The sequence below is a fragment of the Dacryopinax primogenitus genome (assembly GCF_000292625.1).
Source record: "Dacryopinax primogenitus strain DJM-731 SS1 chromosome Unknown DACRYscaffold_9, whole genome shotgun sequence".
Lineage (NCBI taxonomy): Eukaryota > Fungi > Basidiomycota > Dacrymycetes > Dacrymycetales > Dacrymycetaceae > Dacryopinax > Dacryopinax primogenitus.
The window spans coordinates 621535-636172 of record NW_024467206.1 but is presented as its reverse complement, the minus strand read 5'-3'; the positions used below and the strand labels follow the sequence as shown (position 1 = coordinate 636172).

The 14638-nt window shown below is 54.7% G+C and overlaps 4 protein-coding genes across 4 annotated transcripts; 3 read left to right on the top strand and 1 right to left on the bottom strand.

Annotated features, from left to right (window-relative positions):
* The first annotated feature begins 263 nt into the window (after positions 1-263).
* DACRYDRAFT_100140 (uncharacterized protein) lies at positions 264-1768 on the top strand. Its single transcript, XM_040767429.1, has 2 exons — positions 264-405; positions 460-1768. Exons 1-2 carry the CDS (start codon positions 299-301, stop codon positions 1265-1267), a joined length of 915 nt encoding a protein of 304 aa, XP_040628748.1. The 5' UTR covers positions 264-298; the 3' UTR covers positions 1268-1768.
* A 361-nt stretch (positions 1769-2129) lies between these two features.
* DACRYDRAFT_79508 (mitochondrion protein) lies at positions 2130-4109 on the bottom strand. Its single transcript, XM_040776399.1, has 10 exons — positions 3828-4109; positions 3717-3746; positions 3471-3650; positions 3394-3417; positions 3247-3341; positions 3148-3191; positions 3086-3096; positions 2981-3034; positions 2619-2931; positions 2130-2510 (listed from the first exon to the last, which is right to left on the bottom strand). The coding sequence occupies exons 1-10, from the start codon at positions 3862-3864 to the stop codon at positions 2282-2284; spliced, it is 1017 nt and encodes a 338-aa protein (XP_040628747.1). The 5' UTR covers positions 3865-4109; the 3' UTR covers positions 2130-2281.
* A 1819-nt stretch (positions 4110-5928) lies between these two features.
* DACRYDRAFT_100138 (uncharacterized protein) lies at positions 5929-10485 on the top strand (the record flags this gene model as incomplete). The annotated part of the gene is made up of 6 exons (XM_040767428.1): positions 5929-6026; positions 6307-6326; positions 6632-6934; positions 7233-9302; positions 9356-9515; positions 9567-10485. 6 exons carry the CDS (start codon positions 5929-5931, stop codon positions 10483-10485), a joined length of 3570 nt encoding a protein of 1189 aa, XP_040628746.1.
* Positions 10486-11971: 1486 nt separating this feature from the next.
* Positions 11972-13541, top strand: DACRYDRAFT_116284 (uncharacterized protein; the record flags this gene model as incomplete). Its single annotated transcript, XM_040770172.1, has 10 exons — positions 11972-12125; positions 12175-12184; positions 12234-12253; positions 12306-12435; positions 12496-12588; positions 12671-12802; positions 12859-12963; positions 13015-13125; positions 13177-13217; positions 13269-13541. Exons 1-10 carry the CDS (start codon positions 12057-12059, stop codon positions 13539-13541), a joined length of 984 nt encoding a protein of 327 aa, XP_040628745.1. The 5' UTR covers positions 11972-12056.
* Between the last annotated feature and the right edge of the window lie 1097 nt (positions 13542-14638).

Genomic DNA, 14638 nt, shown 5'->3' with positions numbered 1-14638 from the left:
TGAAAAGGCACAAATACCTCGCACATTCTCTCCTCTCTCCCCAATCCACGCGCAACAACAACCGCATCTGAATCCCCCTTCTCTAACCCTAACGACCGCAACCTTTCCCGCTCCAAACGGATACATCCATCCGCGACATCCCGGCGCTACTTCTCCTGCTGAACCTCCCCCTCTCGACCCCTTCTCGCGTGCTCCCCTCCACCGCACGCTCTGGTACATTATCCCCCTCCCTGCCACACACCTGCTTCCCCCCAATCCCTACTTCTCAACCCTCCCCACCTCAAACCAAAGCGCCCTCATGCCACACCCATACGCACAATTCGAGCCTTTCCCAACGGCTTTCGACTTCCAATCAGCACTCAAGCAGCAAAGTCCTCTCAGAGACCCAACAATCGCTTTCCCAGAGTACGTCGAGTCATCTATCTTACCAGAAATTATCTGACACATTATATTCAACAGGCGTGCATCTCCCCTCGGGTCCTCGTTTCCCAATTCCTCACCCCGCATCTCCGAGTCTAGCAGTAGAGGCACTCCTCTCTACTCGCCAGCCATGAGCCTCTCAACGCCGTTCGACGCTTTCCTCGAGCCCGATCTCTTCCAGTCCCCAACTCCCCCTCAGGCGCCCGCCCCATTCCAGTTCCCCCACGCCCAGCTAACAGCAGACGGTCACGGACTCATCCTCCCCGCCGACCCCAACACTGCCCAGTACCAAGTGAACGGCTATCCTTCCGCCATCGCCGGCGCGTTCTACGACCCGTTCGCCACGCTCCCATTGACCGCCTATGCGCCAGAACAAGTTCAAGACTTGGCACTACACCTCCAGATGCAGACTACGCCTCTCCAACCCCCGTACCCAGGGCTCATCTCCGCCGGCTCCCTATCCCCAACGAGCAGCTTCGATAGCCCCTTGCTCTCTGCACTCGCCTCTCCCCAGCGACACGCTTCCCTCCCCGCGCTCTCCCAGCCCGGTCTTACAGCTCCCTTCCCGCACCCCCCCTCCCCGCCCAAAAAGCGCCGTTCCTTTTCCCACTCGCACGCTTCCGCCCTCCCCGTCTCCTCCTCAGAAGAAGACGACCTCACCAGGGCGAAGATCCATGTCTGCCCTGTATGCGCACGCTGTTTCTCCCGCTCGCACGATATGCGCCGTCATATAAGAGGACACAACGAGGGCTCGCATCATAAATGTGACGCATGCGGAAGGGGGTTCAGGAGGCTTGACGCGGTGAAACGGCACTTGCGCACGGCGTGTCAAGGACATCAGCGTTGAGGCGACATCGACACCGGGGTTTCCAATTCCCAGTAGTCCCAGCGCGGTGCTGTCTATGCGTCGACGTTCTCCCCCCCAATCTTGGGCCCGATTGGAGCCACGAGAAGCCGCCGGTAGAAGCCAAGAGTGCGGAAGAAACCGATCCCTAGCCTGAGCGTGACCTTGCGGAGAGGGCGCAGCTGACTCAGCAACGTGACATGACGGCTCGGAGCGGGTGAGCCGGTGCGGAACGGGAGAGTCGCTCCGTATGATATGATATGATATGACACGAGACGGACCTGAGCTGTTGTGAAGTTTGTATGAGATGAGACGAGACGAGGTGTATTGGAATCCGCTATTTTACTTATCTTTCTCCGGGTCGCACCTAACGGGTGCTGTTGTCGCTGCTCGAGATCGCCCGGACTCTGTACTACTACTCTGTGCTCTGTGCTCTGTGCTCTGTTCTTTCTGTGTACTTTGTGTGCTCTAGAATACCTTATATCCTGTTAACTTCAAACCGCCTAATGGACATACATTGCTTATGTTATCGTCGTCCGGTGCTTGTGCCGACATAGAGTGGAACCGATCACAGTGCATGAGGTCATCTGAATCCTGCGGGCTCGATCTCATGCAGTACTGTACATGTAAGGACAATTCCACTCGGCCTGTATGGCCCGCACTTGTTCATAAACTCGCTCATTTCCAACTCATTAACTTTCTACAATTGACGGCAAATCTCCGGAGCGGAGTCGCACAAGCCAAGTTACGTACGTACAACCCCATCCCGCCGCCGGCGATGGGCGCCGGATGCCGCCTCGCAGGTGCGTACTGCTCACTTGAGGAATGCAGCCGCAGGGCTTCATGTCCAATGTCTAGCAAAGGACGGAACAATCTATTGATGTGGAATGATGTCTAAACGTGAACGTCTACGTAGAAAGCAATCGAAAGGCAACGTAGAAAGAATCTCTATGCGTCTATCTCAGCAAGTCCAAAGTCGAGGCATGTGCCAAGGATCGCCCTATGCATGCCCAGCGGCTACAATCCCTTATTGAACATGAGTGGTCCCTCGTGTTCGAATTCCTTCTCCAGGCTCTTTCCGTTCCCAACTGCCTGCTGTGGGAAGATGGCCACTGCGGGTGGGAGGAAGACGCCGAGACAGATGCCGATGACGGTCAGTTGGGTCACGTTCTGCAGGAATCGACCACGAGGAGTGTTCGAGAAATTCAGGCGGGACATGAGGAGCGGAGGAATGATTAGTGTTGGACTGCGGAAAAACGACATCCGTCAGCAAGCTCCGTGAGACTGTGTGGCAGAAATAATGGCAGTTGCAGAGCAGCATCTGGCAAGAAGGAAGAGGTGAGATCGAACTCACATGTTCGTGGCCACCCTGCTAGCGGCCGTTTGAGCGACCGCCATCGTCCCAGCAATACGGCTCTTGCCGACGACCTCCTTCTCTGCTGCTCCATCTTCTTCTCTCTGCTTCAGGCGGTACACTTCCACGCCATCGCGGATTTCCTTCCAGCGCATGCAGCTGATATTGACCACACCAGCCGTAGCGACTGAGACGAATGGAACAAATTGGGATAGGAGCGCACGCGTGCCGGCGCTGACGAAGCGAAGCCTGGGAACTACGCGCGTGAGGGAAACGGCGATCCCAACAGATGTCGCGCATGCTGCGACATAAGCTAGTGACGACGAATGAGCGAGCGAGCATGGGATCCGTGCTTCACTGACCCATGCCGACCTCGCTCATGCTCATAGGCATAGACTTGTTCGCGTTGGCAAAATCTGGCGCCCAGTGTCACGAATCCCGCCGTGGGAAAACAATCTCTCACTCACTGACACCGACGCTACTATGTGTTAGCGCGCCGACAAGCCACGGACTCTAAAGATGGGCTCACTTTAGGGATTGGTTCGCCCATTGCCAAAAGATCACTGATCGGAGCTGTGAGACGACGTTACTTGACTGCGGTCATATGGAATCTTGCGCGAACGCGTACCGAGGGGTTGGGCATCAACATGCCAGCACAGATAATCAGATTGGTAGGGACAAATGCGGACAGACGGAAAGGGAGTAGGACAGGTTCGCCCGTGTCTGTGATCCGAGCTGAGACATGCCAAAAGAAATCTGGCATTCAAGCGCTTACCTGGATGTATCGACGATTGCACCACTATTCATGTCAATCAGTTCATGTGCAGGTGATAGCCGGTAGATGGAGCTTACGCTGCTGCGCCTTCCAAAAAATTTCCCTCTCTTCGGGTGGGACAAGCAGTGGCCGCAGCCGTTGCGCCTGTATCTCCGCATTGTACTTCTTCACCGTGTCTTGGGCAAGGAGAAGTTCAGAACGTGGGGCGAATAACGTTAGCGGCGATGTAACGTTGAAGAAATGGAATAGGCGACCGGCTATCAAGAACAGAAACCATGAGTAGCGGATCAAAGACACACAATGAACTCATCAAAATTGCGTACCATAGGTATTCAGATCATGCTGCGGTTGGGCTGGAAGGTGGAAGTTAGCGTACGCGTGACAAAAGGCGAACCTGGTCGGTTATTGGTCAGCTTGGAATGAGACCAGCTTACCCAAATCGACCAGTCCCTGCGTGCTAGCGGTCGACATGTCAGAGAAGTTGTTTCAGTGCAAGATCAGCTAGAACAGGTGTGTCCAAATCCGGGTGACAGTAGTGGGGTAAATAAGCTCGCGCTCTCGCGGATGCGTATTGGTGTTCCGAGGTGAGTCAAGATTCGTTTAGTTGATCCCTTCACTAGACGCCCGTTTTCGCGTCTACAATTTCCGACAGAGATATTATCCGATAAGAACAATTTCACCGACAGACCGAAGCAACTCGGAGAGTAGTGACCGCCGAATAGAGTGACCGGCAAACCAGCCTGCAGCAACTCGTGAAAGAACGGGTCGGTTGCAACGCGGTCTAATTTTGTGTCGGCCAATCGGAAATTTTCAGCATCAGTGGCGGTGCTCCTGGTTCTTTTGGGGACCGGCGCAACCAGGGTTCCGGAGGCGGCGCTTGGCAGTGGACAACCCCGCGGGGTTTCAGCCTTTTTTTTCTTCTCTTCACCTTGACGGAGAAGAGCAACAACGGGGTTTCATCGGCTCTGGCAGGGAAACTATGAAGGTTTTTCAATTTGGGCTCCTTGGAAAAGTGCTGATACGCCCACACCAGGGGCTTTGGTTTGCGTTAAGCATCAGAAAGATGCGCATGTGGCAAGCTCAGGAACCAGGAACGAAGGGTAGTCGTTGATACTCAGGACAGTTTTATCACGGCATCCTAGAGAAAGTAGTACATTAACCTTCCTAGAGCCAGCGGTACCATATGCACTCTAGTGTCAGCTCAGTGGACAAAAGGCATTTCGCACACAGATTTTGTTGCCGAACTATAGGGAGATGAAATGAATGCAAAGTCAAGAAGGAGGGGTGTCGTCAGTCCTGTGGGTGAACAGGTTCCCCGACCAGGAAGCTTCCAGCATTTCCCCTTGGAATATGCACAGCGAGGTTTCGGGGAGAGCTGAGAAGAGAACGTTGATGCTATCTAGAGTAGCCAGTACTGTTGTGCTCTCGCTATCACTTGTGATAGACGTTCCCTTTGCACTGGTGATGGCCCTGTTGCAATGCTAGTCAAACTAAGTCCCCATTGGTAGGTCCGCTTGCCCCAAAGCCTGTGATGAATCCAAAACGACATCCAGAACGACACAAAAATCCAGCCGATACATGGACCTAGATGCCCAAGCTGTCGGGAGTCTGAAGCCTCCCCACCAGAGTGTTCGCCTGTCACCTAGAGCCCTCTGAGGGATCTTCCAGCAGAGGGTGACACGGGATTCTACTTGCGGCTTGGTGGGTCTTCGCAGCCATGAAGTCGCACAGGTAGTTCTTTAGGAGAGCATGTGAGGGCAGTCAAAAGTGAAAGATTATGGTGCAAACACAACGGTTGCATATCAGGAAGCCGAAAGGCCAGATGCCGCCTTAAACCGGTGAGGAAGTAAACCGGAAAGTAGTTACCAACCAGCAAAGCTCAAGGAAAGACACACCAACGGGAAAGATGTCTGACAACCTTTGCGCTGGGAACACAGTTCAGCCATGGTTGGACGCGTCCAGAGCTGGAATCGTTCTTCGGCGGGGTAGAGAACAGCCGGGCCAGATAGCTGCCAGTCGGTAGGAGGAAGGCCATTAGAGAAAAGACGTCTGAGTGTAGCCTCATTTCAGGCTTTGAGCAAGTGAGTGCAGAGCTGGGGGTTGACTAGTGACGGCGCAGGAGAACAGCGGAGGCATACAGGGAGTAGAGGCTGGCAGGACACGAAAAGTCCAAGCGAGGCGGATAGGAATAATACACATGAATCTGCGTAGGCAAGCGACAAGGCAGACAGCCAGACACGGGAGACCTGCGACATGTCAGGGAGAGGGGAAATCATTGACAGTCGTCCTCTTGCTGAACTGTGTAAATAGAGCACCAGATATCCTCTTGTGTACATTCGCTTGCACAAGCCTTCAGTCCCAATCTGAGCAGTTAGGGCGGTTTATCCCAGTCGGTATACTCTACTAGTTCGGCTTTGATTGGGTTGGACTTTTGGATGCAGTTGTCCAGTGGAGTAGGATGTCGGAGATCACGGTATCGATCATGCGCAGAGGACCGGTTCCTAATGTGGCAACGGCCAGCAGGAGCAGATCATCATGGTATTGTTTGGGGATGAACAGGCTGAATTAGCCGGGAATACTTACGGGAAGCGGTCGACAGTCGCATGGGCAGAAATAATCCCCATAGCATCAAAGTGCGTTCCTGCTGGGACACAGTGTGAGCGAGCTGCATTCGTTGTGCCCGAGTGAACACTCTGAGTGGTCCCCAGTTGGCAAGTACGGATCGGCGCTGGAGTGTTGAGGAGGTACAGTCCTCGGTTGATGTGACTGCATCTGCTGGAAATGTAATTCGTCGGCAAGGAGCTAGAGTCAGAGGTGTCGGTGATCAAGCGCGCCCAGGACAAGGCACGAGCGCAGTGCGAGCAGCGTGAAACAGGTCGACATCAGAAGTCGGAGCTAGCCGGTTGCTGCCAGGAACCAGACGGAGCCACGAGGTACGCTGATGCACCGGATACAGGCTGCGAAGACAGTAACGCGTGATATTAGATAACAGGCAGGAGTGCAGAGTCCAATTGTTCATAAAATCAAAGCAAGAGAAAGCTGTCCGATCCGAGCCCATCTGCTACATCTAACCATCGTCAGCTAGATCCCTCACAAACCAGAGGACTTACCTATATCGCCGCACCTAAGAACGTCGCTACCAGTACAGCAACTCCTAACCCTGCTATCCCAGTCCCGATCTTCACAGCAGAACTGATATAATTGTCGTCTGGCCCTTGTTGTCCTCCTACCCCAGTAGCTCCCGGCATCGGTGCAGGCCCCGATCCGCCCCCACCGCCGAGCGCTACCGTGCCGGTCCACGTTGCAGTGGGTGTCGTGGACGTGGTGGTCGTGTGGGTGGTAGCGTTGCTCGCGGCTGTTGAGTTGGAGGTAGAGTTGTTGATCGCGGCGGGGAGGGTGACGACAATAGGAGTAGAGACGGTTATGTCCTGCGAGTTGGAGAGGGACTACACAAGGGTCAGAGGGGAAGGGAGAGGAGGAAGGGAGCGAACGATGAATGTTGAGAAGGAAGTTGAGACTGCTGCTGCCGGTGCTGTTGGTGGTGTGCTTGTTTGAGCTAGCACGGCGGGCAGGAGGAGGAGAGCGAAGAGACGCATGATGGTGGTCTTTGGTGGATGGTGGTCGTCAGGAATAAATGGATAAGGAAGGGAAAGTGTAGCAGGAGCAATTGAAATTGCAGGAGAAGGTATTGCTGGCGTAGAATGAATGATGAGACTTGCATCGTCCAATGTGCCTCGGTCCGACGCATGCGGGCACAGCCACATTTCTTTCTCGGAGAAACGGAATATCTTCCACGTGCTTCAAGTCCTTGCGCGTCCGATCTCAGCTTTGAACGCCAGATATCAGCTCAGAACTCCGTACGGGCAACAGACAAAAGATGCAGGAACAACACCCACAACCTTCTGCATCAACCAGCACCAGCATCCCCGCACCCAGCGAACTCACACTACAATGCGTCCATTCACTCCTCTCCCAGGAATCGGATGCCAAAGCTGCATGCCTTGCTGCCGAATGGGTAGTGGAAGACCCTACAATCCAGGAGGAGATCTTGAAGCTCGGTCTGGCGAGGACTGAGACTGCGGCTGAACGCGCTCGGGAAGTATGGGACGAGCGGGGGGAAGCAGGATTTGGGGAGTGGTTGGAGGAGGAGGAGAGGGTGGTCTTGAGGATGAGGGGAGTGCTGTTAGAGAGAGGGGATAGGTTGAAGACGTGGAGGGAGATGGAGAGCGCAGGGAGATGGACGGTTACGGAGGAGGCTGTATCTGCCCCTGCCCCTGCCCCTGCCTTGGAGAAGCAAGAGGAAGAGGAGGACGCCTGGGGGAACGACGACGACGATGCCTGGGCCGACGATCCCAACTTCACCTTCTCAACCGACCCGTTGGCGAACGTCACGCTCACCACTGAGCCCTCCTCTGATCCATCCTCCCTCCCTCCGACCTCATTGACCCGCTCCTCCGCCCCGTTGACACTGAGCGACTTCCTCCTCCGACCCCTCCTCCAGACAGCGTGCATACTCGCTTCCTCCGGAGAGTATATGCCGCTTCAGCAGCTCATAAAACGACATTCGCTCTACCCGTACCGGTTCACTATTCTCTCCTCCATCCCGGAATGGGAAGACGTCGAGCGCCACTGCGCCCTTCTACCAGGGTACGACTGGAAGACAGAACGCGAGTCTGTCCCTTCTAGTGAGCCTTGGCGGGTAGAAACGGACTTCTGCGAGCGTCCTGCTATCATCGACCTCATCTCGCCTTCACCACCGCCTTCGACCGAAGCAAGCATTCCCTCCCACCCGGCACCACTCTTGGCCCAAGAACTCTCAGCATGGTACCTCTCCCGCCTCTCCCTGATCGACAAGCACACCGGTGCCGTAGACACAGCCCTCCAGCTAACCCAGTTCGCCGCTTCCCTCGGCCTCCCAGGGATGGACGAAACGGGGGAAGAGCTTTCCCTCCTCTCCCGGCTCGTATACGATGCGCCCTCCCCTAAAGGAAAAGCAGTAGACTACACGCTCGAAGACTGGCGCTCCCTCTCTCCTGCCCAAGTGGTCGACGCCTACCTCGCAGGCTCCACCCCGGAAACAGTAGCCCGCGAGGTGAAGCGACTCGTCCTCCCGTACCTGTACGTACTCGAAGCGCGAGCCGAACGATCAGGGCATCCGGACCCTCTCCTACCAAGCAAACTCCTCTCCTCCTATCTCCTCCGCTCGCCCCTCCCCCTCGCCCAAGCCCTATTCGAAGCCTCGAAACCCACCCTCCCAGAGCAAACGAGGATCATCAAATCAGACGAAGATGTCGCCCGTCTCGCCCTTGCCTACCTGTATGGTTCCGACCTCCTCCTGCCAGGGGACTGGACATCCATGAGCAAGATATTCGAGTGTCTCCCTGCCTGGCCTTCAGCGGGGGAGGACGAGGCAGAAACGACCGTAGCCAGCCTGGCAGCTTTCGTCGCCCCTTCTACGCAAGCGAAGCCAGGCCCGGAAGAGCTGCTGTTGTTCTTTAACCCTTTGCCTAGAGGAGCGCTAAGTCAACTACTGGACGTGCTAGACGTCCACCTGGAGAGTGGCGAGCTGCTCGCGAAATGGAACTCTCCGGCTCCGCTAAGGTGGTTCCTACAGTCGAAAGAGGACAAGGAGGCGCAGCGCGCTTGGGCTACGAGGCTTACTAGGGGAGTGGCAAGGTCCCTGGGGGCAGAGGATGGGGAAGGTGAGTGGAGGAACCTTTGGGAGGATATGGAGCGGTTAGCCGGGGATTTGGAGCCCGAGATTGAAGAAGAGGAAGGGGAGAAGGACGCATGGGATGAAAATGAGAATGAGGAAAGGGAGAGGGAGAAGACCAACAGGCCAGCGTTTGGTTTGCTCGGGAGGGAAGAGGTTGCAAAGGTGTTCTTTGCGGGGTTGCTCAGTTCTGGGAGTGCGTGTCTTTTGTACAACGGAGGAACGCAGCGGTTAACTCAGTGTGGGCAGACTTCAAGCTTGCGAAGAGAATGCTCATGCCGCCCCGGGAACCGTGGCCCCTCACTGGGCAGGTGATCGAGCACCTTGTTCTTGCTGCCTCGAGGGAGTTCTACGACAATGCCGAGTCTGGGAACTTTCATGAGGGGGAAATGAGTCTCGCTTATGAGTGGTATGCCCCATACTGTCATCCATGACTGGTGCTAACGCTGGGTTCTGGTAGTTTGGCCGTCGCCCCCTCTTCTCCGGCAGTCAATAAAGAACGCGCCTTCATCGAGGCCACCTCCCGACTCTGTTCATACAACCTCCTTTCCCGCTCTGGCAACACGTTGTCACCTATTGAGATCCGGCTAACGAAGGACAAACTCGCGCTTATCGCGCGTCTTCTCTCCTCCACGGAAGACATGTACAAGCACCCCGAGGTCATCTTGGAGCTCGTGGACAAGCTCGGGTTCGCAGGGGACGAAGTAGCCAGGATCAAGGCGCTTGCTATGATCGCTACTACGGCCTTGCAAAGCGAGGACTTTGCCGCTGCCGCAGGGGTGGCAGAGGGCATGCTCGCGCGGGTGTTTGACCTGCGTGTTGCTGATCCTCAGGGGGCGAAGGACTCCGACTCAGGCACGTTCGAAGCGCTTACTGTTTGCTGGCAGACGTGTTTCCAGCTTGGGGGACAGTCGGAGTATCATGATGCTCCTAGGAAGATGCATTTGCTAAGCAACGCGCTCAAGCTATGCCCGGCGGAGAATATCACCGACGTGCTTGCCGCCTGGCGCAAGGTCGAGGTAGAGGTAGACGCCATTCCCGTGGACGAGACGCTCCTTTCCTTCCCCTTGCAGAACGGGAAGCCGGCATCGATCTCCGGAGACAGACATACAAAGGCGCACCATCTCCTACCTCATTTATCGGATATCCACCTCCCCTCGTCCCTCATGAACCAAGAAACAGCAGCCATGGCCGCACGCACATTCAATCGCGTCGCGGCGAACTTCACGTTCCCTGGACGGGCGCGAACGGCGAGTATTATGAGTGGGGAAAGTGATAGGGAGAGCGCGAGGAGCGGGAGCCCGGATTTGGGAAAACAGGCCAGGAGCGTGTTCACGAGAGGTGTGGGGTGGCTTATTGGTGCGGACGAGGAGCAGTAGCCGGGTTGGAGGAGTTAATGGGAGACTTTTGCTGACAACCACCTGTGAAGTGACGAGGCGGTAGTTTCCTACGACACGGCGCGATCCTCTTCCCGAAGGAAATGATTTGATCTGGTCCGGAACAAGTCCCCCTTTATCCTCAGGAGTGAGCTCATTTCAGTAGTGTCGACTGCTACAAGTCGCGCCACCAATATCAAAAACATTATCAACCATTCTGCGCCAAGTCAACTTAGGCATCCATTCATATGTCGCTCCGCCGGCATGATGATTCCGGTGTCTTGGGAGCCCAGCCCCCATCGGAGCTCCGGTCCATCCGTTCATTCACTTGCTCCGTTATATCCGGATGACTCATTTCGGAAGGAAGAAAAAGCTCATTCATTTTTTTCTACATTGAGTCTAGGACGACAACGTTGTTAGGCGTGCCAAAGACTTCTCTTCTATCTGTCGTGTCGTTGGCGTCCTTATAAAATGGTTTCCTGTCAGAGGTCCCTTGAATGTAACCCCCTCTGTCATCAGATTTGACAGAGATATTTTTGGGTTTCCTGCGTTATTGTCGCTGGTCTTTTTCGTAGTATTTTTGTCAGCGAGGTTTCCAACGGTTCGCCGGCCAAAGGGTCCGAGCGAAGGCCAAGTGGCTGTTGACGTAAATTCTGGTAGCGCCGTTCCCCGTTTTGTATTCAAGGCTGGGCCGATCTCACTTGGAAACTCAAGTCTGTTGATTAATTAATCCTCCACCCAACCAGCGACGTTTCTTCCAAACTGTCCTTTGTTGGAGAAATCTCTCGGGAAAACATAGGGCAAGTTGCCACGCACCCCTCCTTCTTTCGCCTAGAAGCAACATGCCGGTCGGACCTCGGAGCGGGATCAAGATAGGATGCCCGACAGTCACACTGTTACACACGATCATCGTCTGACTGTCACCAAGCTGAGTGGACAGCGCTGGAGTCGCGCACAACACATGTATGCGCAGCAGCGAAGCTCGGCACGTCGGAGTAGGTGGATCCTGAAGGACTGTATATTTTCGATGAACTGACAATTTTCTACAGTCAGATGATGCAAAGGAGATAGACTTGCGCGTGGTCCCGTCATTTTCGATCATGTTCCACCCCGCACGGCATCGTGTTCCCCCTCAACTTGGGAGCAATCGCCGGCGGCACCCTGCTGCTGACTGTCAGCAAGGGTCAGTGGTTCTACAAATAGCACGCTGCCCATCAAACCAGCCACCGATATTCCCCTTCTCCTCGGCAACGATCAGGAACCCGGACCCACAAGAAGTTTTCGGCCCTCTGCCAGCTTCTGGACTTTCCATCCGGCTTGCCCACATTTCTCACCCTCTGCACTCCCCCCTTTCCCCCACCCTCTGTTTCGCAGCTGGGTTCGCAGGCAACCGCCAATCTCCAATTGATCATGCCAATGTGTTCCTCTCCTCGATACCGTCGACACCTGTAGGTCCGTTCCCTGGGGATTGACTATCAGACGGTTATATCTCATCGGCGCACGCGTTTCGACTCTTGGATAACTTATATCCTCTTGAATATCGGATTGGAAGTGGACACCAGGCTGGCAGAGGGATGGACACCGATGAACAAGCAGAGATAGCGGCACTCATCGTGTATGCTCAGCACACGCAGATCACTAACGTATGCCTACCTCCCTCCTGCTCGCTATCGCCTACTGATCTTCCCCTAGTATTTCACCGGTATGCCTAATCTTGCCCCCGTCTCCTCTACGCTGATCGTACCGGAAAGTCGCGAGCTTTTGCCTCTTTGTAAGTGCCAGATGTCCTTTGCTTCATGACAGAGTGCTGATGATATGGACAGGTGTATGACTGGATCATCACACTTCCCCTGGAGGCGAAGTATGTATGGCCTTCCCCCTGGTCATTGGGGAAAGTGCTCTTCCTCCTCACCCGATACCTTGCCCTGATAGACACGAGCGTCATCATCCCCCGTACGTCGCCTCAGTGCGCCCCTGTGTACGGCGCCGCTCATGTTCCATTGTTTTTCCTAGGACAACTCGGTAATAATCTAAGCACGACGGATTGTCAGATCCTTTATCAATGGAGCACTTGGAGTATGGTCGTGGGCGTCGCGATTGCGGACAGTAAGTCAACCGCCATCAACCCTCTGGGGATCTATTCGCTAGCCCTGCCCTGTCTCTTGGATGATTGCTGACAAATTACTAGTCATTCTTGCGATGCGTACCTGGGCGATCTGGTCTAGGTCCCGAGCATGGGGATTTTTGCTCGCTTTCGCTTGGTTTTCAGTGTATAGCATCACGTTCGGGACGATGGGAAAGGGGATGTCTGGCCTCACGTGTCCGTCTTCCTGCTCTATGCCCCGTGTTGAAAGCTGAATCTGGTCCGCGCTGCAGTCGGATTACCCCCGGATCCAGCTCTCAAGGGGTGTTTCATCATCGCAGCTGGAGATCAAGGAATCCTATTCATCGGATTCGTAGTGATTATGGTATTTGATTTATGTACGTTCCCATCACCACTGAGCAACTTCCCGGCTAATCGCAGTAATATAGTCACATTCACAGTAACAGCGATTAAAGGAATTGATCATATTCGACGAGGCGATTCGGCACTCGTCTCGGTGCTGTACCGGGATGGGTTGTTGTTCTCGGCTGTACTGTGTGGTACGTCGTCCCCTCACAGTATTCTTGAAGCGAGAAGCTTACCTCATCCAGTGATCTCGGTACTGAATATCATCGTTTTGGAGCACTTGAGTGTACGTGATGGGTTTGAACGGGCCAGGGTTTCGGTGCTTACACCCATCCAGTCCGATCTATTCGACGTCCTCGTCGTTCTCTTCCGCTCGGTCCATGCCATTCTCGCCTGCCGCATTATGCTACACATCCGGGACGCGGCTGGACGAGAACTCGACCAAACTACGGCTGCCATGGAACTGACTGCCGTGCGACCCCCAGCTAGAGGCAGACAGGGCGGAACAACATGGGGAAGTACGACATGGGGCAGTTCTACGGGGTGGAGTGATGAGGAAGAGGAGGACGGAGAAAGAGGAAGAGCGCAAGTACTGAGTTTGACCTTATAGGTCTTTCGACGGTCTGGGATCAGATGACATGCAGCGGGACGCGTTGGCCAGTGTGGCCAGTCTGCGATGCGGTGCACGAAGCATACAGACCAGTGCTGAAGTACGAGATGGGGACAGAAGGAAGCGGCTTTCGTTGGGTTTTATGATCGAAATGAACAGACACGATACCCTGGGCTATCTGTAGCGAATATGTATGTCCTGAGCTCAACTGTATGGTAAATTCTAATAGATGAGTACACGCCCGAGTAAACAACCAGAATTTCCATTTGGGTGTTTAGACCGTGCAGGGATGGTCTTTTTTCTATGCAGAAACTGCGACCGAATCAATCCAATGCTCGCACATACTCCTACGACCAGTATATTCTGTCTTCATGGACGGTTCCCCAAGATGGACGCAGAGCTTATCACAGCAGCTGATGATTCCCATGGCCGTCTATTGTCGTTCCTCATGTGGAGCACTGATGATTGAAAGCGGAGCGCATCATTGCTCTCCCCAGTCTTGCATGACAAGCAGCGGATGGGAAGGTCGCCGAGCGTGTCGTGCATCAGTTGGAGACTTTTAGTTTGTCCCTATTCAACACTACCGGCGGTCTTGGCTGCCACGTCATTCCGCGGTAGCAAATAGAAGCACCAACATACCATCTCCGGCATCTGTGGGGAAAAATAAGCTCTTGCTCGGGACTGTCCCTTGTGCTTGCTCACTTTCTTCCTCCTCTCTGTCACGCTTTGAAAACGGAGATCCGCACGGCAGGACACTTGACCCACTGCGCCGTGCCGGTTGGAGGCAGTCGCAACATACCCTGTCACTTAGCAAGCGCGCGTCATGAGATCTCGATAACAATGTGCACGCGAACGACGGGTCGCATCTGGCAGCTGGGCGCTTTCGGCAGTCCTCAAGGGTATCTCACGTCCAACCCATTCCCTCATCTTCTCGAGAGGGGTATATACCTAAGCAGATGGCATGTGTGCCACATTGCGGACTTGCAAATCGGGCTCCGGCAGCGATTTCCGCATTCCCGTGCGACATCTTTGTTGTTGTTGACGTGTTTACTCGACAGTCAATCGGTCACGAAGACGCTTTGCGTACACAGTGGAGC

What these genes read in the sequence shown, in the direction of transcription:
- DACRYDRAFT_79508 (XM_040776399.1), bottom strand. Translation starts at nt 3,864, where the DNA reads ATGTCGACCGCTAGCACGCAGGGACTGGTCGATTTGG. An exon ending in GCAGGGACTGGTCGATTTGG is followed by an intron (nt 3,747 to 3,827) that starts GTAAGCTGGTCT and finishes TCCACCTTCCAG; the next exon opens with CCCAACCGCAGCATGATCTG. An exon ending in AGCAGGGTGGCCACGAACAT is followed by an intron (nt 2,511 to 2,618) that starts GTGAGTTCGATC and finishes GTTTTTCCGCAG; the next exon opens with TCCAACACTAATCATTCCTC.
- DACRYDRAFT_100140 (XM_040767429.1), top strand. Translation starts at nt 299, where the DNA reads ATGCCACACCCATACGCACAATTCGAGCCTTTCCCAACGGCTTTCGAC. An exon ending in CCAACAATCGCTTTCCCAGA is followed by an intron (nt 406 to 459) that starts GTACGTCGAGTC and finishes TATATTCAACAG; the next exon opens with GCGTGCATCTCCCCTCGGGT.